We start from the raw sequence: 24,992 nt of genomic DNA, 5'->3' as shown, positions 1-24,992 counted from the left end.
AGTTTTACTCATTTAGTGGGAACATTACGATTAACAAAAAGCTAATTCTGTAATTAACAAGAAGCTCTAACACAAAGCAATGCTTTACTTTTTAACAAAGGCAATAAATATTTAATTTGCTGCTGCTGCCTACTGAAAACAGACATTTGTCAAGTGTGAACATCTGCAATAAAATAATTTATAGTTTTGCCTTACAAGTGAGTACACTAGTTATCTTTTTTATTAATTTTAGTTTTCAAAGAAAGAAGAAAATAACTTAGAGATGAAGGGAACTTACAGCAATTGATCTCATCTGATTTGTCTATACAGTCATGGTCACCATCACATACCCAATCAGCTGTTATACATCTCCCCTCTCCACACTGGTGATGTGTCACTGGATTGCAATCTACATAAAAATGCAAATTTGAAGGAAAAAAAAAAAGGATGCTAAGTTACCATTTGTATATTTTATATTACTAATCAATTTTTCTATGCTTATTAGCTAGTTTTCTTATTAATGAACCATTTAAAATTAATAAATTATATGAAGAATTCTTTTGTATCTGCAGAATTTTGCAGATGGTAGTTACATACATTCTTAATTGCATTGCCTGTATAGTGATGCACTCATTCCTTCTCCCTGGTACACAGCTGGGACTATTCGTAAATAAAGGAGTTTCTAAGATTTGTTAAACCCATCAGAAGATCTGGCTTACCACCTCAGGGAATGCTTTTCAGTTAACCAACATTTTCAGTAACCATCAGAGCAAATAATTTCCTTCATTTATCTTTTTACTAAGACATTTAAAAATATTTTTTAACTTCAGAAACTGTATTTTTTGCATGTACTTGGAATTTTCCATAAGAATTATCTACAAAGAAATTATTCCAGTTGCCATCTTACTCTTTATACCTGAATGCACAAAGAGCATTCTGTTGAGCACACGGACTTTACATGAAAATAGAGAGAACGCACATAGTCCACTCCTCCAAATGTGCTATGAAAACCAATTATAGCATGTACAAAAGCTTCGATTTTAAAAATTGTATACAAAAAAACCTATGTCAAGGTAGGAAAGATAGGGGACAGATCAACATTTAAAAAAACTTAATTATCTTTAAACTGAGATTATTTATGAAAAAGAACCACTAAATAACCAAAACTGACAAGAAAATATTGAAAAGTCTTAGAGTGTGCTTAATTTGAAGAAATTTTAAAAAATCACAGACAAAAATGTGCCTTGATTTTCAGTTTTTATATTCTTTGTGTTCTTCCTTAGAAAAGCCAAAGTAATAAAGGTAGGAATAATATTTTAACTGTTAAAAAATATTTTAGAAAAGTTAATTTTTCTCAGGTGTAGTAACAGGACCAAAAGTTAGTAAAAATAAGGCTTTCTAAGTTTCCCAAATAGTTACATGTTAAGATTATTATTTTTTTAATGTCAAAACCTCATTGTTTTTCCTATGGAAGTGTAGGTATATACATTCAGCAGGTAGGTAAGTGTCATGAGAACATGGACAGTTGATTGACAAGACAATATGAAAGAAAAAGAATTTGATAATCAAAACATACAACTTCACTATCAATCTTATGTAAAAACAGCTCAGCTATAAAACAGTTGGCACCACCAGTGCCCTCATATATTTTGCTTTACTCTCAGTTAAATCCAGGCAAACTAGCAAAGAAGCATCATTTGGAATTAGTTTAAAGCAAATTGAAAATAGCAGTATCTCCTATAAATACCAAACCCTTCAAGATTTGGATTGACCGAGAACTCTCCTTTAAGCCCTTTCAAATTTCATATACAATCTGTGAGCTGTTTACACTTTGTTCAAATACAGTAAGAGCAGGGTATATTAGTCTTTCAATAGTTCTAGGCAAAGGTTTATTAAAGATATCTTTGATATCTTAAAGACTTTAGAAAAGCACATAACTTTCATTTACCACAATTTTGCTCATCACTAAGGTCTCCACAGTCATCATATCCATCACAAACAAAGGTATAATTGAGGCATTTTCCCGTGTCGCAGCGAAATAGATCAGTGCTGCAATCTACAAAACAAAGCATGTAAAACGTTAAGGCTGTGTTGGAACATTCATATAAACTATGAATACAGAAATGTACTGACTGCACCCAAATTAGCTACAGATACCTTACAACTTACGGCTCTGCATTAATACCGGTGTGTACCAGTTTATGAGAAACTAATCTGGAAGAATATTAAAAAACAAAAGCCATTTTTAGAAATTTTTATTCTCTCCCTAAAAAAACACCAGGTGTTTTTTTGATGAATACCATAAAAAGAGAGTGCTCTGGTTGCACATAGGGACCTAAATGTTGAATTAATTTTTACACACAAAGTTCTCAAGACATGTTGTAGGCTTCACCATTGCAGATTACTAGGAAAATCCTGACTATCTCATGTGGCTATGAAGTGGAGATGAAGATTCTAACAGCAAAATCAAGATCCCTAGATCCTGCTTTTGAGCCTGCCTTTGGTCTTACAATGGTTTCAAATGAGCTTTATGCTTAACACAGTTTGGAGCTCAAATTTGGCCTGGTGCCTTCTTATCAAGGAATTCTTTCTGTAAGCCCTAAGTGGGTTTAATCTTTTTTTCATGACTGGATGCATCAGTAAAGCCTGCCAGATATTCTCTGAGAATAACCATAATACTTAAATAATATCAGGTTCAATAAAAACATGGAATCTTTGTTGTAGTTAAGTGGGTTGAACAGAAATTATCGTTTGTGGTATCTGGTCCCGTCAATAATAACTTTTGATTTCAAGTACGTAGCTAGGAAGTAGGTAACTCAGTTTCACTGCCTTCTTCTAGACTTTTCCTTGACCTCTAGCCTTCCAGGGAGAATGCCAAGATATAGAACAACTGGGTGGACAATACTGCCTTCCTGTTGGGAGCTATGCCACTGGAACCAAGGAAGTCCTTTGTGCCTGATCTTACTGGCATATGTGGGCATTTAAAATGAGTTATTACCCAGGAAACAGAGAGGGAGCTCAAAAAGCAGTGACTGGAATCAAAGTGCCTCCTTTCCTCTGAGATGATCAACCACAACACAACAGAATCATGCTACCACTTCCCTCTCTCCTCTTGGCATGTGATTCCTGTGTTCCTGATTGCACAGTGGCTCCCCTTTGAAAGCAGGGTGTCGTGCTAAGGATATTACACACTGAAAGGTGCAGAACTCTTCCAGAAGGTGCCATGGGGTTTCTACCCCTTCAGATCAATGTCAACCAAGTATTTCACTTCCTGGGTGAAAAAAAAAAAACTGGAACTTGAACATGAGTCACTTCTTCTCCTACCCCCACAGAAGTATTAGTGCTTTCTTCAAGTTTCATATTATCTTAGAAAGTCCAAACAGAATTTATAGCTTAATAAGAAGGAAATGCTTCAGGATATGAAGTAAAATAATATGGCTGAGCCATAAGCTACATACTCAATAGTTAATTCAGCTTCAAAAAGAACCATTATTCATAAAACAGGGAATAACAAAAACCCCACACTAAATGAAAATAAATTTAAGTTCTTGCTTCCTGTAAGCAGACCAAGATCCAGCTGAGAGTAAATTCTAAACATCACTTGTTTTGAATATGCAACAGCATGAAGTACTCTGGCAACCTTTAATCTTATTGATCAGTTTGTAACTCTGACAGTTTCTATGCTTCTTCCACTGCCCCTCCTGCAAATGAAACAAAACTGCCTTTTCTATGTTATTTCCTCTGGATAAATTTACTGTTTAATTTCCATTCATACCCCCACATTCCTGTTTCCATCCATACCCCTGTAGCTGCTGCAGTGTCCTTTAGGGTAGACAACCCACAGGCCCACACAGACAGGGTAAACAAAAAGAATACAAACTTCCTTGCAGGGAAATAAGATTCACTTGATGAAAATCTAAGAGCCTTAATATACATTTTCTTCAAGATATTGGCAATAATGTATTGTAAAGGTAGCTGGTTACTCTGTTAAGTAAGATGGGCACTTGGCAGCTGCCACTTGCAAAAGGCTCAATTTAAGTTTTACAAATGATGGGGATATCCCCATTTTCACAAAATTAAATACAATTCCTATGCTATACTCCACTAAACATAAATGAAGCCTGGCTAATCTGCATTCAGCAATTTGGCCCTGAGTTAAGTTCAGTTGGTTAAAGCAGGTGGAAAAGCCAAGGTGGCAGGTTTGATCCAGAAGGACCTGCTGCACATGGGTCTAGGCAAACCCCCACAACATCCTACTCTCTAAACTGGAGGGAGATGGATTTCATGGGCGGACTGTTTGGTGGATAAGGAATTGGTTGGACAATCACATCCCAAGGGTCAATGGTTCAGAATCCCAAAGGACATCAGTGACCACTGGTGTCCCACAGGGCTCTGTACTGGGACCAGTGTTTTTTAATGTCTTCATTAACAACATAGATGAAGGGATCAAGCACAGCCTCAGCAAAGCTGCAGATGAGAGGGGAGATGGTGTGGATGTCAAGCTGAGTGGTGTGATTGACACACCTGAAGGACAGGATGCCATAGAGAGGGACCTGGACAAGCTCATGAAGTGGGCATATGGGATTCTTATGGTCAAACAAGATCAAGTACAAGGTGCTGCACCTGGGTCAGGGCAAACCCTGGCATCAGCACAGGCTGGGGGATGAACAGCTGGAAAGCAGCCCTGCCAAAAGAACTTGTGGGAACTGGCAGATGAACAGCTGCACATGACTCAGCAATGTGCACTTGCAGCCCAGAAAGCCAGTTGTATCCTGGGCTGCATCAGAATCAGCATGGCCAGAAGGCTGAGGAAGGTGATTCTGCCCCTCTGCTCTGCTCTTCTGAAAGCCCACCTGGAGTGCGGCATCCAGCCCTAGGTGCCACAGCACAGGAAAGACATGGCCCTGTTGGAAGAGGTCCAGATGAGGCTACAAAAATGACCATAGGGATGGAATAGCTCTCCTTTGAAGAAAGGCTGAGAGCAGGTTGGAGTTGTTTCTCCTGGAGAAAGAGTTGTCTTTCAGCACTTTAGGAAAGCTTATATGGAAGACAGGGACAGACTTTTTAGCTGGGCCTGCTGTTATAGGACAAAGAGTAATAGTTTTAGAAGAGGGTGCTTTTAGATCAGACATAAATAATAAATGTTTTACAGTGAGGATGGTGAAACACTGGAACACGTTATCCAGAGAAATGGTAGACACCCCATTCCCGGAAATATTCAAGATCAAGTTGGATGGGACTCTGAGCAACCTATTCTATAATTTAATGAGGTGACTTAAGACTTTGAGAGGGGCAAGGACTGCAAGAAACACAGCATCTTTTATCAGCCAAGCTTTCAGGCAAATAGGTCTTCCTTCAGTCTTCCTTCCTTTCTGCTGTGTAATTCAGGAAAGTTTTATTTGACCTCCACACCCTCTCCTCAATTCCTACCAAGCATCCTAATGAAAGATGCCCTCTGCATATAAACCCTGTGTCATTAAACAGACAAGGTGTCCTTTCAAAGGTAATCCTAGCTGATTAAATTTATGCTTGTTTTTTCAAGACATGTAATACATTTATTCTTTTATTAGTAATTTCTTCTTTTCCTATTTCTAATAGAACTTGAGAGCCATAGTCTCATAGTCATTTTTAAATTTTTGAACTTTAAATCTAAAGCTAATGCTGACATGAAAAATTGGAAAATAAAAACATATAATACTTTTTACATAACAGACATTATCTCAACCTCCAAGAAATAAATTATAGGCTATTAAAGGAAGAGCAGGCTCTAGCCTTATTCATATTGAGATCAGGAGGAAATTGCTGTCTTCATTTATTCCTTGGAGTATGTCAGATAAAATCTAACAACAACTTCCTTAAAAGCAGCTCTGCGAGTCTTGGAATGCCCAGGCTCTTAAATCACTAAGAAGAATTAATCTTTTGAGTTGAGTCTAAACTGCACAGTCTGACATTTTTCAAAGCCTGAATGAGAAATCCTGTTTTGTGGCATCATGTCCTGTATAGTTCCTATTTAGTAATTTTTCCACATCTTCCTCTGTTCTTTTTATTCTTGCCTTCTCATTATTTTGTTATGGTATATTTGCTCCACTTTTCTAAAGGTGTCTGTAGTCCAACATGTTTTGTTAATACAGAAAAACACATAGGAGCTCTAAAGACATGCACTACCCACAGACAAATAAATAAAAAATTAATCAATCACATATGTACATTGTACTGCAGCACATACTGGGATTAATTTAAATAAATCTCACCCAGGGTTGAGACCAAGAGAACTTTCTAAACAGATGGTCTTGCATCTAGTCTAAAATCAATGCCAAGGACCAGGATAAAGCTACAACAGTATGCAGCTGATTATCGGAAGTTCTCCTTTCTGATGTACGCCATTGATCCATTAAAGAACAAACAAAAAAAAACACCAAAAAAAACCCAACAAAATACTTATTTCAACATAGCTCCTTGCAGAGTATCTGCCTCAAGGCATAAAACTTGATAGATCAAAAGCACATGCTGTGGCCTGAGTGAGCAAAGCTAAACACAGTCCACAGCAACTGACAGAGTCCAAATGTCAATATATGCAAACACAATGCAAAGCTCCTGTTCTGTGCCAATAGCCTGCTTCAGCTTCCAGGTCTCCCTGAATGGATTCAGTACTTCAGCAGAACACTGCAAGGTTTAAGAAACTTACTACAATGGACTTCATCACTCCAATCATCACAGTCGTTGTAGCCATTACACTGCAGTTTCCCTGGGATGCAGATCCCACTGGCACACAAGAAACTCTCCTCTCCACACAGTGCTGTAAGAGAGCAGAAAAGACAGAATGTGGAGAAAAATCATTAGCATCAACACTACAAAGTTAGTGATACTAGAGTCTTACAAATATTAAACCAATATCTAATATTTCCCACAGGGATGAAAATATATTTCCAATTTGGAAAACATTAGGATAGCTCTCAGAGGAACATCACTGAATGCAAGAAGGTCAAGAGGAAAACCTAAAGGAGAAAAAATCTCAGATTTTGAGATAGCACAAAGCCATTTAAAACTTCTATCACTGAATGACCCATTTTAAAATACCTCAACAAACAGTCATGAAAGGACTATTACAGCTGCTAAATCTGCCCCTGGGATGAAGGAAGGAACCTTACATGCTCATGTGGAATATTCCTACAAAAAATATAATAATTTCTGCTTAAGACTGGCTTTATTATCTAGCCCTTTGGTATTCCTCACAGCTTGCCAAACCAATAGGTATACAACGGATGCCGTGAGGTATTACTTAGCACTGGACATGCTTTTTCAGTGGGGTTTTTTTTCAAAAATTACATATAGCTCCAGTTTGCACTGGCTGCACATTCAACTATTTACCTAGATTTTTAGCTTTATTTGTGGTTCTAGAATAGCAGGCACTATGGCAATGTCTGTACACACAAATACACACACTCCCAGCACCCTCATTATTAGTTTTAAATTTTGTCAGCAGGAAATTATTTTTTTTTTTCAACACACATTCTTTTCTAAGCCTTCCTATTATTTTATTATCCCCAAGAAACAGGGCAGAATTAGACTTAGTTAACTGAAACACACACTCCTTATGAAAATTTCGTTTGTAGTTAAAACTTAGGAATAATTTCAAAATCTTTTCTATGACATTTCCAGGTGTACTGTCCACTTGGACAGCAAATAATTTTGATTTTGCAATACAAACATAATTTTCTAGTTGTGTAATGAGAACATGGTTATTACAGTGAAAGCTGCTTATGGAATGCATTTTAAAGGAGGGAAACTAACTCCTAACTCTAACTTTACTGAACAGTGCCAAAAATATTAATTAGGTGCCCTGACACTAATTTAAACCAAAGATTTTCAACTGGTTTGTGCCATTTAATGCTTGTGACTCTTTATCAGTGACAAGGTAGTGTAAAACCACCAGCATCATCCTTCTGCACACCCTTATGATGTGTTTCTCAGCAGGTTCCCTCACACTGTGTGGCTGAACACATTTCCTAACCTCTAACTGAAGAGTTACTGCCTCCCCTGTATTCTACCAGTTTCATGAACTGCAAAATATGACAGCCTTAAGACAAACATGAGATTTGATAACAGTCACAGTCTCATTTTGTAGCGTGAAAAATGAGGCAATGAGATATTAAAGTGAAAGTTATAAGGAATAATGAATAATAACATCTAAGACACAAAAATCAGCATGTGATTTTTTTTGGAGGGTAAAGACTGATGTTATTTTACATGTTCAAAGAATAGCTCTTGTTTGCCTTTATTTGTAGCTGCAAATGACTTAGCTGCAAATAAACTCCAGCTGTAAAAATGAAGAGCCCAGTTAGGTGGAAGTGTTCAAAGAACAGTAGAGAAAATTTTTATTCCTTGCTCAACATGGTCATTGCAACAGTGACAGGGAAAGAATCTCATTTCACATGATAATGTCACAATTTTATTATGAGCTTTTTATTTCTCCAGTTCCCTGCCCTATACACTGCACTTCCTGATTTCTACAGTCACTAAGCTCTACAGGGGCCCCCAGCAACAACAGACTTCTTTGGTATGGAAGTACTAGTTCCCTGGACACCAGAGTTTATCTCACAGATAATGATGATGTCAGATAAAAATACAATATGACAGCATAATCAAAATTTTGTAACTCATCATACAAGAAAGGCTCTTAGAGGTTGGAAAGGCAACTTTAACTGATGGGTAATCTTACATTCTTATAACTTGGCTTTTACACAATTTCCCTCATGTTTAAAAAGAGCATAAATAGCTCAAAAGAAACTACCTTGATTTTCTTTGATGGAGATCTCCATCAGTACAGAGCTTCACTGGTACTAAGAAAGCAAGAGTAATGGATTCCTATCTTTTGTGTGACGATGCTGATCTGGCCTTGGAGAATGAAAATTAACAGCACGAATATCTGATAACTTTTCTTACAGATCAGAAGAGAAAGGTTTCAGGGTCCCATATTCATTTCTCAGCTATGAACAGAAGTGTGTTGAAGCATTTTTAAGTCATCCTGACTCTGCCTCCTTAATACATCTCTGTCTAGTTCTGCTCCTATCCCAAACCACTTCTCCATTTCTGCACACCTAAAGTGACCATTTTGCTGTTTATCTTGTATGTTATACAAAAAAAAAGAGGAAGAGTGAGATTAATTTTCTTTATCTCAGTTTTAGCTTCCAGCTGCAATCAGAAAGAATCTTTAGAAATTTTAATCTCACCTCTTGCAGTCTTCTCATAGGTAATAACTGGATATGTTTCATCCAGTCAGTACAGTGTTCAGGGCAAGGAGAGTACAGACACTGTGGACAGTACCTCCAATTAATGTAATTTCTGCTTTCTACCAAGCTTGTGCAAGAAGTTTTCAGTAGGCTGACCATTTCATCACACCTCCAAAGATCAAATTTTAATGGAAATTATAAAAGCCTTATCTAATGCTGTAAAACAAACACTTTTGTTCAATGTTAAATTTTGGTATTTGATCTGGAACCTAGTGGATTTAGGTATGCAACCATTTATAAGACTTTACTGAACATAGGCTACATACTCAGAAACCCTGGTACTGTTCGAAACAAAGCAGCAGCAGCAGAAGAAATAATGCCTGAAGTAGATGTCTGAAACAGGAAACACAGAGACCATTCCACTCAAAATTATTACAAATGGCAAAGATGTTATTCTAGAGAAATATTCTGGGAAATGTTAATTACTGATACCTCTGTAAATAATTTACACATTTATTAATAAAATCATGCAAATATATACACACACACAAACTCCTCCAGAAGAACGTTATCTAAAATGAGCCCAAATAAAATGGAAGCAATCCTTGCTAATAGAGAAACTTGCTTGTTTTAGTCCTTACCCAGAAAGTTTTACAATCTAGATTAAACACTAGTGGCAGCAAAAGTGTTTCATTTTACCTGTGTGTGGTGTACTATCAAAAGTCTTGAGGAGATAAGACTACTTATTTGCTGTACTTTCCAGCTAGATTACTGGAATGTCATCTATAGAAGATTATGTGGAAAGGTCCCTGGAAAGCTGCAGAGAGCACAGACTGAAATAAACATTATTTTACCATCCTCAAGATTGATATCTGGTTGAATTTCAAGGTATAGCAACAGATAAAGCATTCTATAACTGTGAAAATGACCATGGAAAGTGCTGTCAATTTTTTTTTTTTTCAAAGTGGAGACCACATTTACTATCTAATGCTATGGAAGAAGTAAGAGGTATTAAAACAACCAAAAGGCAGTGTTCTTCATGCAACACAAGCTGTAGCATTCTGGAACACAATACTATGGATGCTAAGATGTACACAGACCCATGTAACAAAGGGACACATTAATAGAATAAAAATCTATGGCAGGTCACAAATAACAGAAGAATCCTTGAATCTCCAACAGATGGAAAATGCAGGGGCATTTGGAAAAGTACTGCCACATAGTCTTGGCCTCTTCTCCTTTTCTGGGCATTTGATTTTGCCAGCTTTTGGAGACAGAATTACAAGACAGAAGGACTTTTTCTCTCACCCAATATAGTCATAACAGCACAATGGAACACAGAGGAATCCCTGTATTCTCTCACTTTTAGATTTTTATCACCTGCTCCATGTACCATGCATGTACCCTGCAGTACAGTGTATGCATCTTGTTGCTGTCAATTCTAGAAAGTTTTGATACTATGATCACAATCATAGAATTAGAAAAGCTGGTGACTCCTTACCCCCAGGTAATTGTTCATTTCTCTATTTCCTTAGGATGCAAAATCCTGTGGGAGAAAAAAGACAAAAGACCTTTTTCTTTCACTCAATGATGTGGCCTAAAAAGACCACATAAAAAACTCCAAGCTGGAAAGGAAACAGGCAAAAAACAGGAACACAGGCAGAATAGGAAATAAAAACTAGAGAAGGTAACAGAATATAATGCAGGATCAATAGAACTAAAGAGTGACTTGGTGGAGGAAATAGTTTAAGCAACTGTGCGTGTTTCTTCACATGAAACATGATGAAAATCCTGAAAAACATTTTGTTTTCCTCAAAAAATTATTCCACTGTTGCTAGTTTTGCAGCTGTTAAGCAGCAATGTTACACATACACAAATCATCTCTCTCTCCTTTTCACTCCATTAACTAAATGCAAGGGCACAAAGATACTGTCTTCCTGATTTTAAAAGCTTTTTCTCAGAAAAATTATCTACTGGATGTATATAATTATATTGCCTATAGAAAAATAAATACCTTTTGCAATCAGGTATTCAAATTCTCTACTCAGAGTAATTCCTCAAAAAAAAAATTATCTTAATTAATACCAGTTTGAATGAAGCTAGGGGTGACCTAATGCAGCCTTCCAATACCTCCATGGTGCCTACAAGACAGATGGAGAGGAACAAGAATATGTAGTAATGGGACAAGGGGAATAGCTTCAACTGAAAGAGAGTAGATTTAGATTAGGTATTAGGAAGAAAATCTTTTCTGTGAGGGTGGTGAGGCACTGGAAGAGCTTGCCCAAAGAGGCTGTGGATGCCCCGTTCCTGGAAGTGTTCAAGGCCAGGTTGGATGGGGCTCTGAGCAACCTGGTCTAGAGGAAGGTGTCCCTGCCCATGGCAGAGGGGTCGGAATAAGATGATTTTTAAGGTCCCTTCCAACCCAAAATCTCATGACAATGAAGTGCAGTTCAGGCCACTTGTGCACCACTTCTTCCACAGAAACAGACATTCATTTATAATGTCTCTTTAGCAAAAACACAAAAGTGAACAATGTTTCGTAACTCTATACTATTGTATTTGCAGGAATCCCCGATGAAGGAAGGAATGATGAATCTGACTCCCATGTTCTCAGAAGACTAACTTATTATTTTATGATACTGTATTATATTAAAGAATACTAAACTATACTATACTAAAGAATACAGAAAAGATACTTACAGAAAGCTAAAAGGATAATAATGAAAACTCGTGACTCTCTCCAGAGTCCCGACACAGCTTGGCACTGATTGGCCAATGAGTCAAAATAATTCACACCAGAAACCAATGAAACCATCACCTGTGGGTAAACAATCTCCAAACACATTCCACATGTGAGCACAACACAGGCAAAGCAAATGAGATAATTATTGTTTTCCTTTTTCTCTGAGGCTTCTCAGCTTCCCAGGAGAAAAATCTTGAGTGAAGGGATCTTTCAGAAAATGTGAATGTGACACTATACTGGAATTGACATAGTTTTGTTGTATAAACATTAGAAGCATTATATTCATTGCTGCTTTTGAAAGCATTTTACAATTCAAATGAACAGAAAAATAACTTCAGGGCTCTTTTGAGAGCTCCAAATTAATCTAAGGCAGATTATTTGTTGCTTTACTTCTCATTCAAGCTACTGGGTTTTCTTCTGATATGGGTTTAACATCAACAGTTATGCTGGCTGGTCAAAGCTAACAAAATAACATTATAAACAGTGTCAGTTGAGAGAGAGATAAAAGCAGAGCTGAAATTTTCTGTTAGTAGGGATATGAATAATAGTCCTCAGGAAGGCTTCTGTGATTTCTTCCCCCCAGAACTGGTTACATGTGGAGTGAATGACTGATAATGCCTCCTGCTCACTCCCTTACATGCTCATAGCTCATTAAACCTCTGAAACCAGTTCAACCACCTATCTTAAATCTCAAAATTTAAATTCTTACAACTATTATTAGGGTAGTTGATTTCCTCATCTACTAAGTATTCACTTGTCGCTTGTGTAAACAGGTAACAATTTGAAGGACATCAGCCTTCAGACCTGCATCTTTTTCTCAGTGACTCAGAGAATGACTGAATGACTCAGTCATTTTACATTCAGATGTTTTTACTATAAAGGCATGGCTTGGATTTTCCAGTACAATCAGTACATCTGTGTTCACATCAGGGATGCATTTCATAATAGATTCCCCACAGTGGTATTGTACACTCTATTTCCAATGCCTGTGGAGCTAAATTTTAGACAAAGAGATAAATATTAGCCATGACACATGGACCAATATGTATCCTCAAGACAATTCTAACCAATAAACATCTTTTTAGGAGAATTGTTAACTGCTCCCAGGATAAATGCTCTGGATTCTAACTACAACATGACTCAAGCATATTTTCTCCAACAGGGCTTGGAACTATGGCATTCAAGGATTTTTTTGGAGGAGTGATAATCTTCAATTCAGAAAATGTGGAGGATATGGAGTTTTTAGCCAAAACAGACAAAAATAAACAAGAGAAATCAAGAGAAACTTTTGTTTGGGATTGGGTGACTGGGTGACACTACAAGAATCTGTGAAACAAGTAGTAACAGTACTCAGACCTTAATTTTGATAAACAGAGGATATAACTAAAGATGCAAAAGAGAAATACATGACACAAAACAAATTATATGCAAGGCATATGTGGGCAAGGAACGATTCCCTGCATGTAATCTGGAGGCACCAAACCCCAAAAGAAACCACAGAGTTGAGAAACAAGCAGTCATAAACCGAGGACATGCTCTTGAAATTTCCAGGAACTGGAGACTGAGAAAAGTGTGAAAAGCAGTTTTTGCTGAGCACTAGATGAAAAGGGATTAGAGCAGAGACTCAGCCTCAGCTGTTTGGTGGTCAGAGAATTAAATTCTCTCAAATATACAAACTGCAGAAATAAATATTCAAGAACAGTATGGTTTATTTCTGTAGGAGAAGCAGCTTAGTGAACCCAAATTCTTACCTTTTTCAGTCACAGAGGAATCACATTAGAACCATTCATTTAAATAAAAATAAAGGTCAAAATATTCTCCTAGTCATAGAATCATAAAATGGTAGAAGGGCTTGGGTCAGAAGGGACCCTAAGAATCATCTTGTTCCAACCCCTCTGCCATAGTAAGGCACACCTTCCTCTAGACAAGGTTGCTCCAAGCCCCATCCAACCTGGCCTTGAACACTTCCAGGAATGGGGCATCCACAACTTCTCTGGGCAACCTATTCCAGTGCCTCACCACCCTCACAGTAAAGATCTTCTTCCTACTTCCTTCTAAACCTACTCTCAGTTTGAAGCCTTTCTCCCTTGTCCCATTACTACATGTAAAGAGCCAGCCTCCATCTTTCTTGTAGGCTCCCTGCAGGTCCTGGAAGACAGTTCAGTTATTGTGTCCCATTCTATACCAAAACCATTCATATCCAAGCATCACACACAATGAAAAATTTAATTTTAAAAAACCCCTTTGTTTTATACAACAGGATGTCAGAACTGACAAGCGGGATAGTAAGGGTCTCCACAGTCTGTCACGTAGGAGCAGCAAATCTCACAATTGGCTCTACAATTTTTCCCCAGTGAGAAAAAGCAAGCTTCCAGTGTGTACTTACCTGTAATTTCTGCAGTGCACTACCAGATGAATACCAATCCTGCCATACAGATTATGAAATAACCATTAACTAGACAGTATTCTTAACAGCTCCTTCTCTAGTAGTACTTAATATATTATTTTAGTCACAGGCTATTCTGAAACTTGAAAGTTTTGTAAGTGACAAATCTCTTCTGGCTTAATCTAAGCTCAGCTCTCTAGATTTGGTGGGGCTTTTGAACACTCTGACAAGGCGTAACAAACAATGGTTACAGCAACCCTGTGAGCTAAAAGGAGCTTTTAGTCCCACTTTACACAGGGAATTTGAGACACGGAAAAAAAAAATACATTTTATATTTACTTGCTTACTGCTCCAATTTGGAGAGATCCATTAGACCTAATTTTTTCAGCATACATATCATATATTTTTATCATACATTTAAGACACTGGTCCCAGCAACTTGCACAAAATTCCACAGGACTCTATAACAAAAATTTGTGGACAGTGTTCAATTGAACTGGCAATCATTCAACTTTAACAAGACACATTCCTTTGGATCTTCCCCTACCTCAGCCAGTACAAAAGTTCCCACAGATGAAGGTAGATATGGACAATAGCCTCCTTTACTTCATGACTCTTCAAAAATATGCCTTTAGAGCTGGAGAGAATCCAACTGGTAAAAGACTTGGTCTAATAATTTTAGGCTAAATCATTATGTGTACTCAGGAACTGCAAGGAGGTAGCCCAGGATACATAATCTATTTTAATTGTACCATTAACTAACATTCAAAGAAACAATGTATAACCTCCCTATCTTTTAAGGTAGTTTTAAAGAATAAATTCTCATGAGTTTTTAATTTAAAAATTTAAAAACAGTTTTCATTATACCATTTATTCTTGTTTGTTGTCATACAGAACTCATTAACAAAGCTAGAACCCACAGACAGAATGTACAAGCCTCAGTCTCTTCATCTCACAGAGTGCCTATCAACAGCCAAGTCTCAGATGCCAGCAAGGGAACTCCAGCAATGGGGTCAGTGAGAAAAAAGTCAGGCTTACTGCTCTCAGGTGTGATTTGGATCTAGAGAACACAGCAACACCTCTGAGGAGATGGAAATGCCTTGTTTTTAGAGACTGGCTGAAAAGCTGCCCAGTGGAAAATGACCAGGGAATGCTGGTCTACAGCTGGCTGAACATGAGCCAGATGTGCCCAAGTGTCCAAGAAGGGCAATGGCACCCTGGCCTGTGTCTGGAATAGTGTGGCCAGCAGGACCAGGGCTGGGATTGTCCCCAGCTGTAGTTGGCACTGGTGAAGCCACAGCTGGAATCCTGCGTTTACTTTGGCCCTCCAGTACAAAAAAGACATTTTGGTGCTGAAGCATGTCTAGAAAAGGGCAACAGAGCTGGGGAAGGGTCTACAGAGCACAAGCCTTATGAGGAGTGGTGAGGGATCTGGGGTTATTTGGCTTGGGGAAAAAAATGCTCAGGGGAGACCCAATCACTCCCTACAACTGCCAGAAAGGAGGTTGTATAAAGGTGGCAGTGAGTGTCTTCCCCCACGGAACAAGCAGTATGACAGGAGAAAAAAGCTTCAAGGAGAACCAGGAGAGGTTTAGATTGGATATTAGGAAAAAATTCTTCATGGGAAGGCTGGTCAGTCATTGGAACAGGCTTCCCAGGTAAGTGGTGTAGTCACCATCCCTGCAGGTATCTAAAAGATGCACGGACATGACACTTAGGGACATGGTTTAGTGGTGGATTTGGCACTGCTGAGTTAACAGCTGGACTGGATGACCTTCAATATCTTTTTTGAGATAAAAAAATGATTCTATTACTTTATGTGTGGGCATATAAAGACCATGCTTTTTGAGAAGTTTACCTCTTGATCAGTTTTGGGCTCATTTTTACAGCAAGGAAAAAGGAGATACACTTGAAATCTGGCCTGTGTATCGGGTTTCTACTCCAAATAACAAACCTTTATTTATTAGTGCTAGCAAACAAAAAGTCAACAAGTCATATTACTTTCCTCCAACCTTCTCTCCTTGAAACAACTCAGAATTTTTGATGTAAAATAAAAAGGCCTTAAATCAACACAAGTCTGAAAAAAATCAGCCTGAGCAATTAAAGCACTGCAAACTATAATCAACTGACAACCAGACTTTATTACGGAACATCAAACAATAAATAATACTTTCACCCCAGAGCTTTTCCTACACAGGAAGAAAATAAATTATTAAATGAAAACTCATAAACACAGTGTAACAGTTAAGAATGGAAACATACACTGCTTTCCTTTTTCTTGGTGTGGTGAGAAGCATACCCTTGTAGTGGTGTCATTCTCAGTTTTGTTCTGGAATTGAGAGCACTTCAAGAAGTCTGGCCAAGAAGCATTCACCATACCCAGAACTGGTTCACAGCCTTCTTTTGCTGCCTCACAAAACGTCCTGCAGGGCAAGAGGCCTCGACTAAAGAAGAGAGACAAAGAGCAAAATTAAAAACTATTATTACTTTAGCAGGTTGTGAAAACTTTTTAGAAAGAGCAAAAAATAAGTGCTTTTGAAAACTTTTGTGCTCTACAGAGCTACACCCATACCCTTACAGTGATTAAATTTTCAATCCAGCTTTCTTGCAGTTTATGTCTAAATTACTGCAGAACCTCTTAGACTTTAGCAAATGAAATTTTGCTTTATTCATAACCACTCACAATGCCACAGAACTATCTTTTTCCTGCTACACCACAGACATCTTTCTCTTTACATCTGACTCTCAGTTGTACCCGCCCATCTCAAAACCATGGCTAGAATTCCATATTCAGTCACAAGTAAGTCGCCTGAACTGAAGAAATCTAGAGTACCCAAAAATTTACCAACTTAGTGTTTCATTTTACAGTAACAGAGAATAACATGGTGTTTTTAGCAACTGTGTGACATGTCAGCAACCACAAGAAAGAAATAAAAAAGCTGCCAGATCTGCCTCACCACAATGTTAACTAAGAGATTGAAGTAAAGCAAAATATTCACTTGCATAAGTATTTTGAAGTCAGTATGGTTGTCTTCTCTGCTTAGTATTTAAAAAGACAAGTGTGCTGCCAGTGTTTTTACTGAGCTCATTACATACTCTGGCTGGAACCACTGTTTTAAAAAAATGTGTTTTTAGAGATACATTCTCCAGGTAATGCTAAGCACTTTTACACAATGCACTTCACATGCTGCAATATTAAACTTATCTCAGAAACAAGTCAAGGAATTTATCTCTAAAATTGTCTCTTGCAGCTTCCTGGATAGCAGATTATTGTTGCCTGTAAAGAACCATATATATTCTAAAACAGCCCTTTTCACCACCACATTTTTTTATTGTGATCTTTTGAAAGACAGAAAATTTTTCCACCAAAGATCACGTATATGGCTGTGTAGAAAACCAAGAATGGTTTAATATGATGACAGAAGAGTTGCCACTTATTAGTTCTGCACATTGTACTGGCAAACTAAGTTCCTCTGACTTGTAAAGGCTCTTCAGATAAAGAGTTTCTGAAACACTCTTCTGCTTTTTACAGAACCTATTCTATAGGGAGAAAAAGAAAGGGCACAAGAGCTCTTGAGCAGCCATCATTGCCTCCTGTCTGGAGCCTGAGAAACTCCTAAAATAAATGGGATTTGACAGGGCAAGTGACTGTCTCCAGACATTTTTAAGCTTTTCCTTCTTAGCTGATATATCTAATAACACTTCTGGTTTGACAGAGGCTCCCTACTACAGAAAAATGCCAAAAGAAATGCTGCTACTTACTACAGAAGGCACTTGAGCTTCAAAATATCTGTAAGAAATAAGAAGTCACAAAGCTAAAATGGAGTATTGATTTGACTTGTTGGTGATAACCCTGTCTTTTATTCAATCTGATATGCTTAATTTAACTTTCTGTTCATTTTCTTACAAAACCACAAAATATGCTACAAAACTGTATTACAGTGAAAAGTATTGTAAGCAGTGATTCTAACTCATTTACTGGTGCCATGGAGCATACCCGATGATCATACGTAGTAATCTGAAGGCATTACATTCTGCTAAGTTTATTTTTTGTTCTCAAGAAAAGTGTTAGTCGGGACATTACTTGAATTTAACAGGCCTCTGACAGAGATCTACTTATCACAGTTAACTAATCTGTACACATGATTTCTACCAATGGGAATTCTATTTGAAAAAAATCCCAACAAATAAACAAACAAAACATAAAGAGTTCTTGAGGACTCTCAGACAAAGTTCCATACATATGGATCTCTGTTTTTTCCTGACCCACACCTAAATCATTAACTTTTAAAGTACCACACCTTAGCTATAGCCTGACATTTAGCAACCAGGCAATAGTAGTATGTGTATGTCGATATCTTAAAATGTAACTATAGCAAACTTCCATCTATATGTTTCCTTGTTTCCAAAGGTCTTTCAACATACTGAGCATTCATTCAAATCAAAAAGTAAAAAAAAAAAATTAAAAGTTATAAAGTTAATATTAATATTAAATATTAAAAAGTTATATTAAAATATAACTATGCAGAATTGTACTTCACATAATTGTTAAAATTCTAAAAATGTCAGGAGCAACTTTCTTCAAGAAGATCTATCTGCACATTGAATTCTTCACATTGTATCAGGAAAAACCCACAAACACAAAAAGTTCACCTTTTTTGTATGGTAGTGGATTTGCATGGCAAGGTTCTTGTAGTGGGAGGGATACAGGGGTGGCTCCTGTGAGAAGCTGCCAGAAAATTCTCCTGTGTTTGAAAGAGCCAACTCCAGTCAGATGCAAGACAGACCCACCACTGGCCAAAGCTGAGCCCATCACTGATGGCTGTTGTGCCTCTGCAGTATTTAAGGAGGCAGGGAAAAAAAAAATCTGTGCAAGGCAACCGCATACAGGAGAAAGGAATGAGAACATGGGAGAGAAGCAACTCTGTAGATGCCAAGGTCAGCGCAGCAGGAGGAGTAGGAGGTGCAGCCCCTGGAGGACCTCACTCTGGAAGAGGTAGATGCCCAAAGGAAGCTGTGACCCTGTGGGACACCCCACTGGAGCAGGTTTTCTGGCAGAACTTGTGACCCTGTGGTGAACCCACGCTGGAGCAAACAGCTCCTGAAGGACTGCACACTGTGGGAGGGACCCACACTGGAGCAGCTCATGAAGAACGGGAGCCCATGGTAAGGATCCACACTGCAGAAGTTCACGGAGGACTGTGTCTCAGAGGAGGGACCCCATGGTGGAGCAGAGGAAGAGTGTGAGGAGTCCTTCTCTTGAGAAGGAAGGAGTGACAGTGACAATGTGTGATGCACTGACCGCAGCCCACACTTGCCATCCCCCTGCACTTCTGAGGGGACAGGAGGTAGGGAATTCATGACCAAAGTTAAACGCAGGAAGAAGAGAGGGGTGTGAGGAAGGTGTTTTAAGATTTTGGGTTTCTTTTCTCATGGCCCTGGTCTGATTTGATTGGCAGTGAATAAATTACTTTCCCCACGTTGAGTCTGTTTGCCTATGACAGTAGCTGGTGAGTGGTCTCTCCTTGTCTGTATCTCATTCCGTGAGAATTGTTCTATTTTCTCTCCCCAGTCCAGCTGAGGAGGGGAGTAACAGGGCAGCTCTGGAGAGCACCTGGTGACCAGCCAGGGTCAACCTACCACAGACATGCACAGAACAGCTGAAATTTGGTAATGGAATTGGAATTTGGACTGGTAATTTGGAAATTATCGGTCTTTTAAAAGACAACTACACAGTGATCTAACAACCAAGCAGAATTTGTAGTCTCTAGAGAAGCTCTGACAAATCAGAAAACACGGGATTATCCAGTGATTACTGCATTATTTGGCCCAGTTTCAATGTTGAGTCATGTGTGCTCCATAAATTAAATATTTCTGGATAATGATCAAGTTTAGTATGAATTTACTGCTTAATTTTCTGGAGGATGAAAATATTATTAATAGTCTTTATCTTGATTAGTCTTATTTACAGCTACTCAGAGACCAATCATTTTAAAAATAAACTGGCAGGTCTATGGCAATCTTACCATAATTGATTTGGCACCAGTGGCAGGCACAGAAGCAGGTTGTAACATATTAGCATGTGATTCTGCTCTTCAGGATATTAATAGAAAAGCTCCTGAAACTGGAATTTGATAAAGGAAAGAAAATATGACATATTTTTATCTCTGTGGTTGGTTTCCCCAGACTCCAAACCCACACTTGAGTAAATTCAGCTGCACAGAAATACCAATATTAAGATATGTAGGGAAAAAAAAAACCAGGAATCTCCTTTATAATTTATTTTAAAAAAATATTAAAGGTAGAGAGAATATATAAGGGATTTAAATTTGCATAAGGCATCTTTGAAGAAGCTGTCTATCAGAAGTTTTGTATTAAATACTCATTGAAGCACATATATTCAAAACAGTATATATTCAAATCACTCTGTTAAGTGATTTTTAAGTTTCCAAAGAGGTTAAACACTGCCTGAAAGCAGAAGATCTGACTTCCTTGTCATGATGATCACCTAGCGTCCACTTACATTGGAACTCAGATTACCTGATTACAATCCTACAGGGACCTACTCCTTATAACTTGGAGATGTTTTACATTTTTAGACAAATGTTTTTCAGAATTTACTCCTTCTCTTCTTTGCAATCACATTACCATGCACAGGAATCCTCAGTAGACTCTGTTTCTTAAGTGGTTGTTTTGAGTACTAGAAGACACCAAAGAAATAATACTCCAAGAAGCAGTAAGGAGAGGGAAGATCCTCCTGGTGACTGTTTTCCCTGGCCGCAGAATTTACCACATTTTCTAAGATTAGCTCAAGATTCAAGTTAGCTAAAGGTCTGACTCCCAGCCTCAGCAGACATTGAGGGCATGTCTTTTCAGGAAGCAGCAGCACTGTATGCAGCTTGGTTCCCAAATGCCTGGATCTGGTTCTGTGCTACTTTCAGTTTTGCTACTTCTAAGAGTTGGTTTTAGGCTGTAAGTAAGAGGTCAAATAACTGAAGAGTAACGTGATGCAAAGAAAAGCACCTTTTTCTCATCTGGCAATTGATTGGGTCCTCCAAAAGGATACAGGCAAAGAAAGAACAAGATGTTACGAGAGAGAGAAGTAGATATTGCTTGAGCTGACAAAAGCATTAAATTAAATAAAATTAACAATTAACTATCCTGCAGAAGCTCCCCATGCAACCTGATAAATACAATAATATATCTAGTGCTCATTATTATCTGTGGTAATTTTTTGTGTCTTCACAACAGTATCTCCACTGGTAAAAGCACTGCTATAGATATGCCCTGTTGAGAAATTCATTATTGCAGTTTTACTGGTTAAAACAAAAGAGGGTAAATTATTTGCAAAAGGCTTACAACCAAATTGTTATGCCAGAGCTGAAAATGCAGCAGGAAGATCACTCTGAGAACACAAGTGTTGGCTGCATTGCTAAAGGTCACATTTATGGCTCAATAGACAACCTGACTGCAGGCAGACTGATGAACATTTTCAACTCCTGCTGGTTCTCATTACTGTTCTTTCCCCAGCTTCATCCCTTCTGTTGTTTCAGGACAACTTTTTCTGTGGCCACACAATAAGCTGTATTCAGGTACTGAGACAAATTAAAAACAACTGTAGGATATTTTGTTGTAACATTCACACACAGGCACACATGCTAAGAATGGTGATAGATCTCAGGCCTGAGGCAAAATAAATGAACTGGTATTACAATTGTGAGAGATTGCTAGGGCAGGGAGGATGAGTGCAAGGACAAACTGAAACATCATGAAATTATGGGAAGAAGAAAGCTGAGGTTTACCCTTTATTTCTACAGCCCTGAAATCAAACAAATTGAAGTGATTAGCTCACATACCAGCCTTTGTGTGTTCTAATTGTCTTTAATACTTTTCATGATATTCTAACAATAATGACTTCCAGAGAATGTAAATGTCAGAAAAAGAAGCTTCTGTAGCAGAGCAAACACACACACCCAGGATTACAGTTTGCTAGAATGACCATTCTTTTGAAATCTTTCTCAGTACCCCCTCACGGTACTCCAATATGGAGAGCAACACAGTCACTGACACAGTTTTATGAGACAAACTCATAAATATGTTTTCAAACATATTACAAACTCAGTATGTCTTCTTGATTCATGGATTTATAAAAAAAAACTGGCTGCTAATGTTTCACATAATCCAGAAAAGTATGTATTTTATCTTTTCTTGTTTGGTTTTCATCTCTTAACTTGCAAGTTCATAATTTGAAAGCTTGAATTTCTATTTTGTCTCTAGATAGGCGTTAAAATCTGAAATTTTTTTCTTTACATAATAAAATCTGAAAAGAAAGCAAGATTATTTTAGATTTTTGTAGTTATTTCACTTGACAAAATTGTATTGAATCCATACAACATTGAAAGATGGCACCTCAATTCCATGTAACACTTTGTAACACTCAAAGCAGAATATTACCTCCCACCTAGTTTTTAGCTTAAATGTATGTAGTGTTTTCTCAAAACAGGTTCCTTTGTGCAGGCATAAAGATGCAAAATTACCTGTAAAAGTATAGGACCCACAGTGTGAGAAACATGGAACATGTTAAAGGAGAAAAAAGGCCTCAGAGGTGAACCTGGCAAAAGGCATAGCAGCTCAGTTTCCCGGGGGTGGGAGCCTGAATAATGGCTGCAGCTGTTTAGACAAGATCAAGGCCTTGCATGAACAGCTGAACTGCAGGTAAGTGTCCACTCATCTGCCCTACAGGGACTCAGCATAAGGATTTACAGATAGTGCAGAACGCCAGTGCTAACTCATACACTCACGAATACCCCATTTGCTGTCATGAAGCTTGGCAACTACAGATGAGCCACAAGAGGAATGCCCTTTCCAAGAGACTGAAAAAAGCCTGGGTTATACAATGAGAATGAAAAAGATGGAGATACTGAATGGATTGCCTGCAGCATGGAAGAACAATCTGTTTAAAGGCTATGAGAACAGAAAAGTGGCAAAACCAAATTCGATGAAAAAGCTGGACTAGAATTCTCTTCTGTGGGTCCACACAGATTTTTTTCACTAAGAATGACAGCTCAAATAAACTACTCCTTAATAGTTGCCATATCTTAGGGCAATAAGAAAGACACAGCTAAAGAGTTAGTTATACCTGCAAAAGTCTTAGAACACATCTGCTATCCAAGAGTACCATACCTAACAAAGAGCTCACACAGAACTCTGAAAGCTGTTCAGATGGGGGAAATATACATTCCTTATTCCAGTGAAAGTGGAACTGGGAACAAATCCAAATATACCATTAGAATAAAGACTTTTCTTACCCATCCAGAAATGAGTAAAGGAAGCAGCAGCTGCTGTTGAATTTTACATCTTCTATACCAACTGCTGTTATTTAACGTCTCTTTCAGGCTTAGAAATGCTCTTCAGACAATGTGGCCAAACAGTGTTTGTGTGGGGAGGATGACACACTGCATGAAGTTTTGATGCTGCCTGCTATGGCAAAAGCTGGCTTCACACACACTGGACGACACACATAATTCTGGCCAATGCAGGATGCCATTGCCTATACTTCTACATTACTTTTCTAACTTTTTTTTCAATTAATTTCTTAGTTAATCCCCTCTTTCATTATGTTGACTTATTGACAAATTATACACACCAGTAATTTTAAACAGTTTATGGGCAGGGAAGGGACAGTTCTCTGAATGTGGAAAACACATTCTTTCCAGCATCCTATCCCTCTGTCCTTTTCCCCTATATTTTGTCCCTGGTTTGTCCTTCCCAACACCGCACCTGTGTAAAAGAACTGGCACCACAGAGTTGACTTCAGGCCCTGTACCTAGATCCAATACCATTCCTAGCTATTGGGACCTTTAGGTCCACCCACAGCAGCCAAGTCATGACAGTTACAGAGATGCTTTCAGAGACTCCCATGATTTTTCACATGTGTAAGCTAGAATTGGCGATTAAGTTCCATAGGCATATCCAGAGGTACATAAACTTTACAAACAGACATTCCCCTAAGGTAAGGACTTTTTTTCTTCTAATTCCCTTATCTCCCTCTTCTAACAGCCACAAGGAAGCACTTAGTACTTATTAGAGCAACTTACCAAATAAATTTCAAGTTTCAATGCTTAAATATTTGAGCACTTTTGGTGATTATAGAGTGCTTTTTCATAAGCAACTCATTTTTAACTTCTGTTTTTTGCCCAGGGCATTATTTAGGCATTCAAAAAAAAAAAAAGTTAAATGGTGCTTTTTTCTTTGTTTTTTTCCCCTCAAAGACTTACGTATCTTGAGAAAGCGTTCTCTAAGATACATTTTTCAACTTTAAATATAGGCATTTTGGCCCATGCCACTCCATTATTAATGTTCTCCCTAGCATTCCTTCCAAAAGCAAACTTTGTATTTGTCACCTTCCTACTATTTCAGGTTAGGAAAAAGAGGTAGTGGCTCCTAAGGTGACAAATATGACATCTTGACTTCATGGTGTGAGTTTTCAGGGACAGTATAAGTTTAGTATAAGTTGTGCTAATTTTCTCATTAGCACATTGTTTTCTGCTGTATGAATAACAGTTAGACAATATTATTAATATAACTAATTAACTATGAAATTATTTATGAACAATACAGGCTGCACTGAGAAGAAAGGCATATCTCTAGAAAT

At 37.9% G+C, this 24,992-nt stretch overlaps 1 protein-coding gene across 8 annotated transcripts in view; it reads right to left on the bottom strand.

Moving 5' to 3' along the window:
• CORIN (corin, serine peptidase) overlaps nucleotides 1-24,992 on the bottom strand; it is a 119,427-nt gene that overhangs the window by 46,206 nt on the left and 48,229 nt on the right. For all 8 annotated transcript variants that reach the window (XM_064418245.1, XM_064418252.1, XM_064418253.1 and 5 more), the window contains 4 exons: nucleotides 16,601-16,782; nucleotides 6,665-6,775; nucleotides 1,928-2,035; nucleotides 278-388 (listed from right to left, as the gene is read on the bottom strand). In XM_064418245.1, the coding sequence (XP_064274315.1) occupies nucleotides 278-388; nucleotides 1,928-2,035; nucleotides 6,665-6,775; nucleotides 16,601-16,782 (512 nt within the window). The remainder of the gene's footprint in view (nucleotides 1-277; nucleotides 389-1,927; nucleotides 2,036-6,664; nucleotides 6,776-16,600; nucleotides 16,783-24,992) is intronic.

Source organism: Passer domesticus, chromosome 4 (assembly GCF_036417665.1).
Source record: "Passer domesticus isolate bPasDom1 chromosome 4, bPasDom1.hap1, whole genome shotgun sequence".
In the NCBI taxonomy this organism is placed as follows: Eukaryota; Metazoa; Chordata; class Aves; order Passeriformes; family Passeridae; genus Passer; species Passer domesticus.
This window is presented reverse-complemented; position numbering and strand designations above follow the sequence as displayed.